The sequence below is a fragment of the Nyctibius grandis genome, chromosome 17, assembly GCF_013368605.1.
Source record: "Nyctibius grandis isolate bNycGra1 chromosome 17, bNycGra1.pri, whole genome shotgun sequence".
In the NCBI taxonomy this organism is placed as follows: Eukaryota; Metazoa; Chordata; class Aves; order Nyctibiiformes; family Nyctibiidae; genus Nyctibius; species Nyctibius grandis.
Genome location: NC_090674.1, coordinates 10961268 through 10975680, shown reverse-complemented (window position 1 = coordinate 10975680; position 14413 = coordinate 10961268). Strand labels below are relative to the sequence as shown.

The window sequence follows — 14413 nt, the reverse complement described above, 5'->3', positions numbered from 1 at the left end:
AGTTCCTGGGGGTGCTGGGGGGGGGGGCATGGTTTGGGGGGTTCCTTGAAGTTCTTGGGGGTGCTGGGAGGGGTCCTGGGGGGTGCTGGGGGTTCCTGGCAGCTGCTGGGGGGAATCCTGGGGGAGTTCTGCAGCTCCTGGGGCTACTGGGGGGGTCCTGGGGGGGTCCTGGCAGCTCCTGGGGGGGTCCCTGAGGGTGCTGGGGTCCTCCCGGCCGCCAGGGGCCGCTGTCGGCGGCGGCGGGGCCGGGCGGGCGCGCGGTAGCGGCCCGGGGGAGCCCAGCGGCGCGGCCCGGCCCGGCCCGCAGGTACCGGGGGGGCGGCCGGGGAGGGGGTGGTTGTCTGTGGGGCCGGCTATAGGGCCTGGGCCGGGTGTGGGACCTGTGGGGCCGGGTGTGGGGCCTGGGCCTGCTATAGGGCCTGTGGGGCCGGCTATAGGGCCTGTGGGTGTAGGGCCTGGGCCGGCTATAGGGCCTGTGGGGCCGGGTGTGTATATAGGGTGTATAGGGCCGCCTGTGGGGTATATAGGGCTGGCTGTACAGTGTATAGGGCCGGCTATAGGGCCTGTGCGTGTATACAGGGTATATAGTACCGGCTGTGGGGCACATAGGGCCGGCTGGGGGGTGTGTGGGGCCGGCTGTGCAGTGTATAGGGCCGGCTATAGGGCTTGTGGGGCCAGGCATGTGTGTAGGGTGCTGTGGGGGGCTCTGTGGCCAGGCTGGCGTTCGCTGACACCCCCATTTCCACCCCAGGGTTTCCAGCCCGAGATGGGGCCGGGATGGGGAGGCCTGGGGCGGGGGGGGACGCGCTGTAGCCTCGCCGGCCCCATGGGGTGCAGAGGGCACGCAGTGGGGCAAGGCCCGCAGGCGCTGTGGGGCAGGGTCTGCCTGCGGACCCCCGGAGCTCCCTTGGGGCCCTGCCGTGGGGCAGGCTCTCCCCACAGCCAGCGGCCGGATCCTGCCCCAGGGGTGGAACTGGGTCACGGGGAGGGGGCTCCTGACCCCCCCGCAGCCGCCACTTCCCTTTTGGCAGCCCACGGTGGGGCCGGTTCCTGCTCCCGCTGCAGCTGGGGGCACGGCCCTGCCTGTCCCACGGAGCCCCTCCGTGGCACTGCCCACACCGGGGGTCACTGGGAAGGGTCCGTGGGGACATGTGGGGTGCCCCACTGTGGGGGCCTGCCCGGGAGGACCCGTGAGAGGTGGGGGGGCACAGGCTGGCTGTGGGGGTCCCCTCCCCACCGGTTTCTCCCCACCCGAGGCGGGTGGCAGGAGCTAAACCCGGCGCTGGGGCTGCGTCTCGGTGGCTCGGCCATCGTCACGTGGTGCTGAGCTAAAAATACCCCGTGGGGCTGGGGGTCATGGGGCTGGGGGTCGCGGGGCTGGGGGTCGCGGGGTCCCCAGCCGGGGATGGGGACAAGCTCTAGCCGCTGCCGTGGCCCTGCCTCTGCCGGTGCAGGGGATGCTGCTGCGGCCCCAGCGGGGTGCAGCCCCCCCCGGCTAAGGGGGTTTGTTCCTGGGGTTGTAGGGCCACCGCGGTGACCCTGCTTGGGGTCTCCGTGTTCGGGGTTGGGACCGGTTTGTCCCCCCGCGGGGCAGCTGGGGCAGAGCCGGCGGAGGGGGGTGACGGCCGCGGGGGTGTGACGTGGGTGTTGGCGGCCTCGTCGCCCGCTTCCTTCCCCTTTCCCGCCTGCCCCGCGCAGCTCTCCGGTGGCCTCCGTGGACCCCTCCGGTGGCCTCCGCGGACCCCTCCGGCAGCGCCCGGGCAAGCTGGGGGCTCTGGGGTCAGGGAGGGGGTGATGGGGGCAAGCTGTGAACCGGGGGTGCAGCCACCAAGCTGGGGGGGGGCCGCGCCGCAGGGTGGGGGTCCTGTCTCGGAGGCGCTGCCCGAGGGGTGTCCTCCCGCAGCTGCTGTGCTCAGGGTGGGGTGCTGTCCCCCCCCACGCCGTGGGGGTCCCCGTCACATCGCCCTGCGCTTCACGGCGTGACCGGAAGCCTCCTCCCTTCCCGTCCCCGGTGCTTTCGCCCTGTCAGCTCCCCCGTGCCATGGGGCACCACACACTGCCAGCCTGCCGGGGCCGGGGGAGCTTCCCCTGCTGGGGGGGGGGCTGTGGGGCACGGTCGGGGTGTCACCCATCCCGCTGTGTCCCCCTGCAGATGCCGTGAGCCATGTCGGACGAGAAGCCCCCGCAGCTGGTGGACTACTTCGTGGTGGCCGGGCTGACGGACACGTCGCGGCCGCTGGAGGAGGAGGGCCAGCAGCACCGCCCGGCCCGCCCCAGCGAGCCCATCACCGACGTGGCCGTCATCATCCGCTCGCAGGGCGAGGAGGTGCCCCACGGCTTCACCTGCATCGAGGCCACCACCTCGGGCCACCCCGTCGACCTCAACGCCGGGCTGCTCAACAACCCCCAGATGTTCATATGCTACAAGCGTGGTCGGGACAAGCCCCCCCTCATCGAACTGGGGTGAGTCCCGGGGGCTGTGGGGGGTACTGGGGGTCCCCGGGGGTCCCCCTCACCCCCGTTCTGTGCCCAGGGTGCACTACGAGGGCAAGGACCGCCCGAAGCCGGGCTACAAGATCCTGGACACGACGCCCTACAGCCGCTCGGCCAACCTCAACTCGGGGGGGCCGGGCCACCAACGCACCTTCCTGACGTACCGGCGGGCGGCCGAGCCCCACGGCCACAACACGCTGGGGGTCACCGACATCTGCCTCGTCATGCCCAGCAAGGGCGAGAGCACCCCCCACACCTTCTGCCGGGTGGACAAGAACCTCAACACCAGCATGGTGGGTACTGGGGGGTGTCCTCCCTGCTCCAGCCGCCGTCCGGCCCACGCTGACCCCCCCCCTCCACTCACTCCTTGCAGTGGGGCCCTGCCCTGTTCCTGTGCTACAAGATCGCCATGGCCAAGGCCAACACGCTGGTCTATGAAGCAGGTGGGGTCTCTCGTGGCCTTTGAGGGGGGTCAACCCGCCATGGGTTCACCTTGGGAGGCTGCTGGGTGCCCACCCAGCCGCTCCCTCCCTCCTCCTCCTCAGCTGGATGGAGAAGATGATAAGGTGAGGCTCGTCCTTCTGTCTGTCTGTCCATCCAGGGCTGCTGGGGCGTTACCCCGAGCAGGACAGCGAGTCCTTCCCCCTGCCCGAGTCGGTGCCCGTCTTCTGCCTGCCCATGGGGGCCACCATCGAGAGCTGGCCGGCCGACACCAAGTACCCGCTGCCCGTCTTCTCCACCTTCGTGCTGACCGGCGCCTCAGGCGACAAGGCAGGATGGACCCCCCCTGTCCATCAGGGGGCTCGGGCTGGGGCTGGTGGGGGCTTGGCGGCGGGGAGGGGGCTCCCCCCTGACTGCCCGCCCCACGCAGGTGTACGGGGCCGCCATCCAGTTCCACGAGGCCTTTCCCCGGGAGCGGCTCTCGGAGAAGCAGAGCCTGCGCCTCGGGCTGCTCAGCGTGGTGGACCGGCGGCCCGTGGCCGGGCGCTCCCTGCAGACCCGCAAGAGCATCTGTGTCCTCTCCCACTGGCCCTTCTTCGACGTCTTCCGCAAGTTCCTCATGTTTATCTACCGTTACTCCATTTCGGGGCCCCACGTGCTGCCCCTCGAGACGTGAGCGCGGGGCTGGGGTTGGGGGGGACGCAAGGGGGTGGCCCCTGTCACCTCCCCCCCAGCCAACGGGCCCCTCTGCCTTGCAGGCACATCTCGCACTTCATGCACAACGTCCCCTTCCCGTCTCCGCAGCGGCCACGCATCCTCGTCCAGGTGAGCCATTGGGTGTCCCCCCCACCCTGTCCCTGTCCCCGTGCTGGCTCCCCCCCGCCCCAGCCCACCGTGTCCCCGCAGATGTCCCCGTACGACAACCTGCTGCTGTGCCGGCCCGTGTCCTCCCCGCTGCCGCTCAGGTGAGTGTGGCTGCAGGGCGCTGGAGGGGACACACACCCCGGGGAGGGGGACACGGGGCAGCTGAGTGATGTCCCCCCCTCCTTGACCCCGCAGCGGTGCCAGCTTCCTGACGCTGCTGCAGAACCTGGGCCCCGACAACGCGGTGGCCCTGCTGGTGGCCGTGCTGACCGAGCAGAAGCTGCTCATCCACTCCCTGCGCCCCGACGTCCTGACCAGCGTGGGCGAAGCCTTGGTGGCGGTGAGTGCCATGGGGGGGGGGGACACGCCACGCCGCGGCGCTGGGGACACCTGGCCCGTGGCGCTGACCGCCCTTGTCCTGTCCCCAGATGATCTTCCCCCTGCGCTGGCAGTGCCCCTACATCCCGCTGTGCCCGCTGGCGCTGGCTGACGTGCTGTGTGCCCCCGTGCCCTTCATTGTAGGCATCCACTCCAGCTACTTCGACCTCTACGAGCCCCCCAGGGACGTCATCTGCGTCGACCTGGACACCAACACCATCTTCCAGTGAGTGACCTGGTCGTGGTGGTGGGGAGGGGTTTCACCAGCCGGGTGCTGCTGGGGTGGGGGACTCTGGGCATCCACAGGCCACCCCTCATCCCTCTGTGCCCCCCAGGAGCGAGGACCGCAAGCTGCTGTCCCCCCGCTCCCTGCCCCGCCGGCCCTGCAAGGTGCTGCTGGCCTCGCTGCACGGCCTCTCCCAGCAGCTGGACGAGAGTGAGTGGGGAGGGTCTGGGGGGGGCACCCACAGCCCCCTGTGCCCCCCACCACCATCACCTCATTTCTCCCCCCCCCCCTTGGTTTCGCAGTGTACAGCGGGCCGGGCGAGGAGGCGTCGCTGGAGCTGCTGCTGAGCGACGCGGCGGCGGCGCGGGGCCGGCGGGCGCAGCTGGAGCTGGAGGCGCGGGCGGCCTTCCTGCGCTTCATGGCCTGCGCCCTGCGGGGCTACCGCTCCTTCCTGCGCCCCATCGCCCCCGCGCCCGCCCCCGCCGGCCGCGACGCCGGCAGCCTCTTCGCCCTGCAGGGTGGGAAAGGGACGAGGGGGGGGGGATCAGAGCGCGGGGTGGGGGTTTGGGTGGGTTTAACCCCCCCCCGTCCCCGCAGGGTTCCTCAAGTCGCGGGAGCGGGCGTACCACCGCTTCTACGGGCAGCTGCTGCGCACGCAGCTCTTCACCCAGTTCATCGAGGACTGCTCCTTCGCCAGCGACCGCGACCCCTGCCTCGAGTTCTTCGACACCTGTGTGGACAAGGTGGGTCCCGCCGCCTCCGCGTCCTGGCCCTGTGTCCCCCCCCCCACCCCGGTGACGCCCCGCGCCCCCTCCGCAGGTGCAGGCGGAGCTGGAGAAGCCGGAGGACACGCCGCTGATGGAGCTGGATGACCCCCGGGGGGGCGAGCACACCGTCTTCATCACCCCCCCCGAGCAGCCAGCGGGGCCTGACGGCACCGAGTTGCCGGCGCGGTACCGGTGAGCGCCCCCGCAACACCCCCCCCCCAGCCCCACCGCCCCCCAAGTGCCCCCCAACTCAGCCTCTGCTCCCACCCCCCAGCTATGACGGGTTCCCCACCCTGCGCCCCGAGCTCCTGGAGCCCCCCCGGGACCCGCTGGTGGCCCAGCTGTGCCAGGCCAGGAGCAGTGCCCCCAGCAGCCCGGCCCCGCGCAGGACCAAGCAGGTGAGCGGGGCCAACGGTGCGACGAGTTGGCCGGGCCTCAGCGGGGACAGGACGGTGAGGGGCGCAGGGTGCTGGCTGCACCCCCCCCCAGCTCCCTCCTCTTCCTCCCCTCGTCCCCAGGAGATGAAGGTGGCTCAGCGTGTGGCCCAGAAGTACTCCTCGGTGCCCGACATGTGGGCCAAGTGCTTGCTGGGCCACTGCTACGGGCTCTGGTTCCTCTACCTGCCCACCCACGTCCGCGCCGCCCCCGCCAAGCTGCGGGCCCTCCAGCTGGCCTACGACGTCCTGCGCAAGATGGAGGCTCACAAGGTGGTGCTGCCGGACGAGGTAGGTGGCGTTTGGGGCAGGGGGGTCGCCAAGGGGGGGCCCTGGCCACCCCTCATTGCCCCCCATCCCCAGGTTTGCTACCGCATCCTGATGCAGCTCTGCGGGCAGTACGGGGAGCCCGTGCTGTCGGTGCGGGTGCTGCTGGAGATGAAGCGCGCCGGCATCGTGCCCAACACCGTCACCTACGGCTACTACAACAAGGTGACGGGGACACACACGCGTGTGGGGGTCCCAGGGGGTCCCCGCCGGCGCCTGACCGTCTCGTTGCCCCCCCCCCCCACCTCCCCTCGCAGGCCGTGCTGGAGAGCAAGTGGCCGGCGGGCACCCAGGGCGGGCGCCTGCGCTGGGCCAAGCTCCGCAACGTCGTGCTGGGGGCTGCCCAGTTCCGGCAGCCCCTGCGGCAGCGGGAACGCCGGGCTGCCGCCGCCGCCGCCCCCCCAGGTAGGGTGGGGATGGGGGGGAGGCTGTTGGGGGGCCTGTCACCCTGCTGACAGCCCCCTCGTTCCCTCCCGCAGGCGGCCCAGCCCCCCCGGCGCCCCGTCCCAGCCTGCAGCGCCAAACCACCTGGGCCGGGCGCAGCCTGCGGGACCCCCCCCCGGCCCCCCGGCTGGTGAAGAGCGGCAGCCTCAGCTTCCCCGGGGGCACCCACCACGGCGAGGGGCGGCCGGGGGAGCCCCCAGTTACCCGGCCCCCCACTCTTCCCGCAGCCCCAGACCCGCTGCCCCCCCGGCTGCGGGGTGCCCCCGGCTCGGCCGACGGGAGCCTGTCGGACGTCAGCTTCGCCACGGACGAGAGCGACCGGGCGGACGAGGGGCTGGGGGGCGGCGGGGGGGCGGCGGCGGGGGGCACGCCGCGACGGGGGCTGGCCGCCAAGCTGCAGCAGCTGCTGTCCCCGGGCAAGCGGCCCTCGCTCCGGCCGGCCGCCAGCGCCGAGCTCCCCACCGGCCCCCGGGATGCCGCCGCCGCCTGCCCGCGCCGGGGCTCCGAGCAGCGGGACGGGGACCCCCCGCCGCGCCGCAGCCCTGCCGAGACCCTGCTGCGCCCCCGGGAGCGCCCCGAATCCACCGCCTCCGAGGTACCCGGCGTCTCCCCGGGGGGTTGTGGCCGTCTGTCCGTCCGTCCGCCCTCGCTGACGCCGTGTCCCCCCCCCCCAGAGCTCCGTGTCGCTGGGCAGCGAGCTGGACCTGTCGGACACGTCGGTGGGCAGCGCCGGCGTCCCCAAGTCCTCCGAGCCGGCGGCCGACGGGGCAACCGGGCAGGAGCCGCCGGCCGTGGAGGTGAGTCGGGGGGGGGTCCCGTCCCGCCGCGGCCCCCGGCCCCGCGCCGCGGGGGCTGACGGTGCCGCCGGGCAGGTCCTGCTGTCCAGCTGCTCGCGGTGCCAGGGCTGCGGCGCGCTGGTGTACGACGAGGAGGTGATGGCTGGCTGGACCTCGGACGACTCCAACCTCAACACCACCTGCCCCTTCTGCGGCCGCTCCTTCGTCCCCTTCCTCAGCATCGAGATCCAGGACTTCCAGCTGCCCCCCAGGTGGGACCCTGTCCCCCATCCTCCCTGGTGTCCCCAGTATCCCCAGTCCCTCCCTTTGCTGCCCACCAGTGTCCTGTCCTCTGGGCGACAACCCTAGTGTCCCACATACTCCCCAGTGTCCCCACCATCCCTCTTTGCTGCCCACCAGTGTCACTCGTCCCTCTGTCCTCTGGGCGAAGACCCCAATGTCCCCCATCCTCCCCGGTGTCCCCAGTGTCTCCAGCCTCTCTTTTTGCTGCCCACCAGTGTCCCCTGTCCTGCCTTAGGGGAAAAACCTGATGTCCCACACGCTGTCCGGTGTCCCTGGTGTCCCCAACGTCCCTCTTTGCTGCCCACCAGTGTCCCCCACCCTTCTATCCTCCAGGGAGGTCCCTAATGTCCCACGTCCTCCCCAGAGCCCCCCCATTCCCATCCCCCCCCCCTCTGCCACGCAGCGCTGCCGAGGACGGCTCCCTCCCTCCTCCTGGCGCGCAGGGACCGGTGCTCAGCGACCGCCGCCGCTGCCTGGCGCTGGACGAGGCCGGACCGGAGCTCTGCAACGGCTGCGCGGACGCGGCGGTACGGTGCCGGGCACGGGGAGGGGAGACCCCCACCCCTGCGAGGAGGAGGGTGGGGGGCTGCGTGTCCCAGCGCTGTGTCCCCCGCCTCGCCGTCTCCTGCAGGTGCCGCGGCGGTCGGAACGGGTGGCTTTCGCCTACCTGAGCCCGTTGGTGTTGCGGAAAGAGCTGGAAAGTTTGGTGGAGAACGAAGGGGGCGAGTTCCTGGCGCAGCCGGAGCTGGTGGACAGTCACCCCATCATCTACTGGAACCTCGTCTGGTACTTCCAGCGCCTGGAGCTACCCAGCAACCTCCCCCGCCTGCTCCTGGGCTCACAGCACGTCGCCCCGGCCCCGCAGGTGAGGCTGGGGGGCATTGAGGGGGGAGGGTCTGGGGGGGCCGCCAGCCCGGTGCCCACCTGCCCGTCCCGCAGGCGCAGCCCCCCGACTCCCCCTGCGTCCGCGTCCGGCTGCTCTGGGACGTCCTGGCCCCCGAGCCCGACGCCTGCCCCCCGCTCTACGTCCTCTGGCGCCTTCACAGTGAGTGGGGGGCGGCGGGGAGGGGGGACCCGCGGCGGTGGGGCACTGCTGACCCCCCCCCACTCCTTCCCGTGTCCCCCCCACCGTGCCCCAGGTAACGTCCCCACCCGGCTGCGGTGCTGGCGGCCCCACGGCCACCCCTTCTCGCTGCCCTTCCTGGAGGCCGTGCTGAGCCACGTGGGGCTGAGCGAGGTGCACAAGGCCATCGCCCTCTTCCTCGAGGCGCTGGCAGCCCCGGGTGGCCCCTGGCACCTGCAGAGGTAGGGCTGGGACCCCCCCCCCTCATCACCCCAGACCCCCCCACCGGCACCGGGCCACCCCCTCCCTCACCATTCTGCCTCCCCAGGAGCATCTACCGGGAGATCCTCTTCCTCACGCTGGCGGCGCTGGGCAGGGAGCACATGGACATCGGTACGGGGGGCTTGGGGAGCGGGTGGGGGGGCGTTGGGTGCCCCCCCCGGGCAGTGCTGATGGCCGCTGTGCCTGTCCCCCCCCCCCCCACCTCCTTGCAGCCGCCTTCGACAAGAAGTACAAGTCGGCCTACAACAAGCTGGCGGGGAGCCTGGGCAAGGAGGAGCTGCGGCGGCGGCGGGCGCAGCCCCCCAGCTCCAAAGCCATCGACTGCCGCAAGAGCTTCGGGGCCACCCTCGAGTGCTAGAGGTGGCCCCCGCCGCGTGTCCCCCCCCCCCACCCCCGGGGGGGGGTCCCAGGCAAGCCCCTCCACTCCCCAACACGCCGGGGGAGGAGCCCCCGCCACAGCCCCTGCCTCACAAAGGGTTTTATATGTCAGTGTTAATATATTTTTATTTATTTATTGTCCCCCCCCCCATCTCTGCTCCATCTCCCGTCACCACCCCCTGCCTGCCCAAGCCCGGGGGGGGTTTGGGGGGGTCGGTTTGGCCCCCTTTGCCCCCCCGCACTGTGCAATAGGAGCCCCCCCCCGCCCTGGGGGTCTGTAAATAAAAGCCGCTGCGGTTATTTTCCCCGCTGCCTCCGCGGGCGCCTTCTTGGGGGGCACCGAGGGGGACCGGGACCCGCCTTGGGGGGGTGTTGGCGGCGCCATGACACCATCGAGATGGGGGGGGGGGGGGGGGAAAGAGGTGCCAGAGCGTCGGCCCGCGGCCGCCATCTTGGGGCCTGGCGGAGGCCTGGGCGCGGGTGCGAGGCCTCCTGGGCGCTGGGGCCCTGCCCGCCGCGGGGGGGGGGCGGAACGTGCGGCCCTGCCCGGTGCCTGCAGCGCTCCCCAGCGTCCCCCCCGTCATGGCGTCGCGCGGGGCCACGTGCGCGCCGGTACCGGGCGCCACGTGGGGCGGGTACGGCGGCCGCGCTGGGCCCAAACTCCCCCGCGGCGGGGGGTGATTTTTTGCCCGCCGACACCGCGCGCGGCCGGCGGTACCCGGATGTCCAGGCTCGGGGACCCATTAAAGGCGCCCCGCGGGGAAGCTCGGCGCCTTCCCACTGGCGGAGCGGCACGCCAATCTTCGCGCCCGCCCGCCAGTAAGAAGCGGGAGGCGGGCTCAGGGAGGAAGCCGGCGGATTCGATTAGCAGAGCGCCGCGTCTGTCGTCGCGCCGCACCAATGGGCGTCGCGTTTAGGGTCGGGAGGCGGGGCGAGAGCGGCGGGGCCGCTGCCCAATCAGCGGCATTGTTTGTGGTGGTGCCGGCTGAGCTCCGCGGCGGCTGGTGGCTGCGGCGCCGCGTCTGCTCCGCCCGCCCGGCCTGGCCCGGCCCGGCCCGGCCCCGGCTCGGCCCCAGGGCACCCACCGGCGCCCCCGGCCCCCAGGGCGGCGCCCCCCGAGCCAGGTGAGGGCTGCGGGGGCGGCAGGGGGGGGGCCGGGCCCGGCGGGGGTGGGGGTGCCGGTGGGGGGGGGGGGCAGGGCCCAGCGGTTGGCGGGGGGGGGGGAGCAGGAGAGGGGAGGGGGTTTGTATGTGGGGGGCAGCGCCCGTGGGGCTGGGGGGGTTCTGGGGGCGGGGGCAGAGCGTAGGGATTGGAGGGGGGGCGATGTGCCTTTGTGGGGGCAGAGCTCAGAGATCGGGGGGGGCAGAGCCCCGGGCTGGCGCTGGCGCGGTGCGGAGCTGCGGGGGGGGCTCGGGGGGATACAGAGCCCAGGGGGTTCGGGGTGGGGAGGGCTGGCCCAGCCCTCGGGAATGGGCGAGGAGGGCTGGGGGCGGGGATACCCCGCGGTAAAACGGGGTGTTGGCTCTTCCTGCAGGGCTGGGGGGACCGTCTGGGGCGGGGGCGGGGGGAAGCGGGGTGCGGGCGCTGCCTGGCTCCGGGCCTGGTGTGCGTGGGGGGTCCCCGGGGCAAGGGAGAGCGGGGAGGGGGCGGCCGCCTCCCCCCAGCCAGAGGCGACGGAACGGGGCGGGGGGGGGAGAAGCCGCCTCTCCGCGCACCTGGAGGGTTTGGGGGGGAGCGGGGTCCGTGCCCCCCACCCCCTCCTCGGGGGTACGCTGCGTTGTGGGCAGCGATGCTGCGATGGAGCGGCCGTGCACGATGGGGGGGACTCGGGGCTGGCTGCCCCCTCCCCGTGTCACCCAGAGGGGACGCCCGCTTTGTCCCCTCCTCTTCTGCCGGATTTCAGGAGCGACCCCCCGTTTCCTCCCGCGACCCCCCGTTTCCTCCCGCGTCCCCGTTCCCTCGTTCCGGAGGCGATGGGGACGGGTGATGGTCCCTCGCTCTGCCGCCGCTTGGGAAACCAGCTCCTCTGCCCCGCAGGGTTCTGCCTCCTTCCTTTCCTTCCCCCCCTTTTCCCCGTGCCGCTTCCCCACGTCAAAACCAGGAGGGGGGCAGCCAGGAAAATTTTCACATTTCTGCTTTATCGTGGAGCAGGAGAGTCCAGCAGCTGCCTCCCCCTTCCCTGCGGGCAGCGCAGGCCGCCCTGCCCGCACCCCTTCCCCTTTCGCCGTGGGGGGGATGGAAACGCCGCTCCTGGGGAGGGCACAGGCCCTTCCTCGCTCGGCGCTGGGGAAGCTGGGTGGCACGGTTCCTCTCCCCTTTGCTCAATTACCCGAAGTAAGAGTGTTTGAGGCGTTTAAAAACGCTCTCCCTTGCCCTCCGCGCCGAGAAAGAAGGGTCTGTTTGATGGCGGGGGGTGCTTTGCCAGGAAGGGAGGAGGAGGAGGAGGAGGAGGTGGTTTGGGCAAGCGGAGGGTAGCTGAAAGCAAGGAGGAAGAGCGGCAGCATATGGATGCGATCGTATCGATTCGCTTTAGCTGCCTCGCCTTCCTCGCCTTCTGTTTGCTGAAATCACCCCCCTGAAAAAAGGGATTTTTTTTTTTTAAATTTATTTTTATTTTTTTTCTGAGCCTGCCTTGGCTGCTGACAGGCTGGAGGAGGAAAGGGGGGGGGGAGTACGAGCCCGTGGGGAACGGCGTCCTTCTGGAAGAAGGTGTGGGAGGTTTTGACTCTTATTTCTCCGTGTTCTTCGGGGGGGGCTGGGGGAGGATTGCAACAACACGCGGTTCGAGAGGACGGTGGTTTGTAAGGATCGAGCGTGGTTGGCTACGGGCAGAGGATTGTCTGCCTTCCCCCCGGGGAGCTCAGGGCCGGCGGGTTTGAGCTGTCTGGGTGTTCAGGGAGAGCCCCCCCAGCCCCTTGAAATGCCGCTGCTCTGCTGTGGCACCTCGCTGGGTTTCAAATGATGCTCCTGTCACCGAGGGCAGACACGGTTTTGGCTCACGTGGGTGCAGCCGTTGAGCCGAGGCGCTGCCGGGGCCCGGCGCCCGTTGCACCTGATCCGTGCCGGGGTCCGTGTCCCCTCGCACGGGATCCCCCTGCCTCGGCGTCCCTTAGCCTGGAATTTGCCGCGCTCCTGGTTCTCCTGGGCACGTCGGAGCTGCCGATCGCTGGGAACCGGCCCAAAAAGGCCCCAAGAACCGGCCCAAAAGACCCACCTCGGGGCCGGCGACCTGATTTCCGAGTCGTTCCGATCATCGCGAGGCGCAAACCTTCGCTCGGGCGCTTTTTCCTGATCACGAGGCTGCGTGAAACCGAATGTGACGCGCAGCTGACGGGGAGCATCCATCTTTGCAGCGCTGCGGTCTGCCCGCGCCGAGGGCGGCCTGCCTTCCCCTTCCGACGGCCAACGGGCTCCCGCTCGGGGCACCCGGCTCCGCTCGCAGCATCCCGGTCCCCGCCGCGCTCCCGGCTGCTCCGGCGTGAGGATTGCTGCCTCCTTTCAAACGATTCTGGAAGGGAGAGAGGAGAAAGACCTACTCGGCAGAGTTAATTAAACTTAAGATGCTCTTGAAAGTGTCGTTTCTGCCAATGTTTTCTTCCGAGGGAGCGGCGCGGGCTCGTGATCAGCCACTTGGATGGTGCAGAGGGGTTTAAAGGAGAGGCGCTTCCCGGAGTCATTCACTGAGCTGCTTTCATCGCTCGCTGCTCCCTTCAGCAGGGAAAAACAATCACTGGAGCTTTGTTTAAAAAATTTATTTCCATTCATTGACAATTCTCTGCGCTTTCTTCTTCCCCCCCACGACTACAAACCGCTCACCAGACCCTGATCGTGCGCCCCTGGGGTAACTCACCCCTTGTTGGGAGCCAGCCAGGGGGGAGCCTTTGTCTGGCTGGGAAGGAGTCCTCTTGCACCGCCTGGTCGCTGAGTTTTTAAACCATTTTGGCAACAACAAGAACTAGGGATGTGGAAAAAAAAATATAAAAATCCACGTTTTTTGGTTTTTTACAACCCCACGGAGAGTGGCTTTTAGTTTTTAAAGGGGCGTTTGGTTCGGGTGGTGTTTAAAGCTGCGCCGAGCAGACGTGCATCGTGTTTGTGCCGAGGCACAACAGCAAAATGTTTCTGTTTTAAAAAAAAAAAAGAAAGAAAGAGAGATTGGCCATAAATCTAATCCCCGTGTAAAGCTATCCACCTCGCGCGCAGAAATTCAACCTATCAGGCCGTGCCACATGCCGCTGCGGTTTTATAGCGTTGGAGCGACCGCTGGAAGATGGAGAAGAAACTTGTCCGCGGAGCCGCGGCGCCGAGGCCGTTTGGGGACCCGTTTGCTCCCCGGTGCCGTGGGTGATCCCTGCGGGGAAGGCTGGGGGTTGTGCCCAGGGGCTCGTGGGTTTCTGCTCCTTGGTCTCGAGGAGGTTCGGAGGAGCTCGGTGGCAGATGGCCGGGGTTTCGTTTGCTGTGACTTTTTCTTGTCGCACGTAGGTTATTTTGCAGGTTTTTTTTTAAACCCGTGGGATGATTTATCGCTGTTCCAGAGCTGAGTTTGCATCATCTCGGGGCGATGCACCAAACGGGAGGTGAGGTGGTGCGATGAGCCGGTGTTTCTCTCCTTCGCTGTTATGAACAGACTTCAGTTCATTTCTCTTGATCAATTTTCATTAACTCAGATAATTTGGCTATTAAAAAAAGAAAAATCACGGATATTCTCCACCTCGACTGCGCTTTCAGGAGGTTTCCGTGGAGAAGCTGCGCTCGCACGCGTCCCGGCGGAGCGTCTGCCTGGGGAGAGGCTCGTTTCGCCGTGGCACGTACTTATTGTGAGAGGTGGAGCTGAAATCCTTATCTGGGTCATTGAAAAAGATGTTTTTAAATGATTTTTTTTTTCCCTTTGAAGAGCATTACTCTGAAACCGGGACTTTGACGAGTACGTCAACCCACGGTCGGGGTCTTGCTCTCGGGAGCTCGCCCAGCTCTCCCGGCGCGGTCGGGGTGGGGGGCTGTATTTTTAGGGTGGCGGCGGCGGTTCTGGAGCTGCGGGGTCTCTCCAGGAAAGCTGTTCCTTTAGTGCCCCTGGCTCGGGCTTCGCTCTCCTGGGTCCGACCTCCCGCTCCACCTTCTCTCTCGTGATGGATTTGGAGATGGGGCTGAGAGCAGCAAAGCTCCGTGGCCAGAGGGCTGCTGGTGGCCCGGGGATGAGCAGGGCTGGAAATGAATGGACGTGGGGTTTAGCTGACCTT

The 14413-nt window shown here is 69.3% G+C and overlaps 2 protein-coding genes across 3 annotated transcripts in view; both read left to right on the top strand.

Annotated features, from left to right (window-relative positions):
- The first annotated feature begins 240 nt into the window (after window positions 1-240).
- On the top strand, window positions 241-9482 carry DENND4B (DENN domain containing 4B). Its single transcript, XM_068414523.1, has 27 exons — window positions 241-307; window positions 2153-2463; window positions 2534-2786; window positions 2867-2936; window positions 3095-3264; window positions 3365-3606; window positions 3693-3759; window positions 3841-3899; window positions 3994-4138; window positions 4227-4402; window positions 4512-4612; window positions 4705-4920; window positions 5000-5145; window positions 5222-5361; window positions 5444-5567; window positions 5688-5894; window positions 5967-6095; window positions 6188-6335; window positions 6410-6969; window positions 7049-7171; window positions 7247-7422; window positions 7818-7980; window positions 8085-8318; window positions 8393-8498; window positions 8593-8758; window positions 8845-8909; window positions 9011-9482. The coding sequence occupies exons 2-27, from the start codon at window positions 2165-2167 to the stop codon at window positions 9154-9156; spliced, it is 4431 nt and encodes a 1476-aa protein (XP_068270624.1). The 5' UTR covers window positions 241-307; window positions 2153-2164; the 3' UTR covers window positions 9157-9482.
- Window positions 9483-10219: 737 nt separating this feature from the next.
- Window positions 10220-14413, top strand: part of GATAD2B (GATA zinc finger domain containing 2B) — a 40502-nt gene continuing 36308 nt past the window's right edge. For both annotated transcript variants that reach the window (XR_011049419.1, XM_068415027.1), the window contains exon 1: window positions 10220-10300. The gene's annotated coding sequence lies outside the window, so the exon portion shown is untranslated. The remainder of the gene's footprint in view (window positions 10301-14413) is intronic.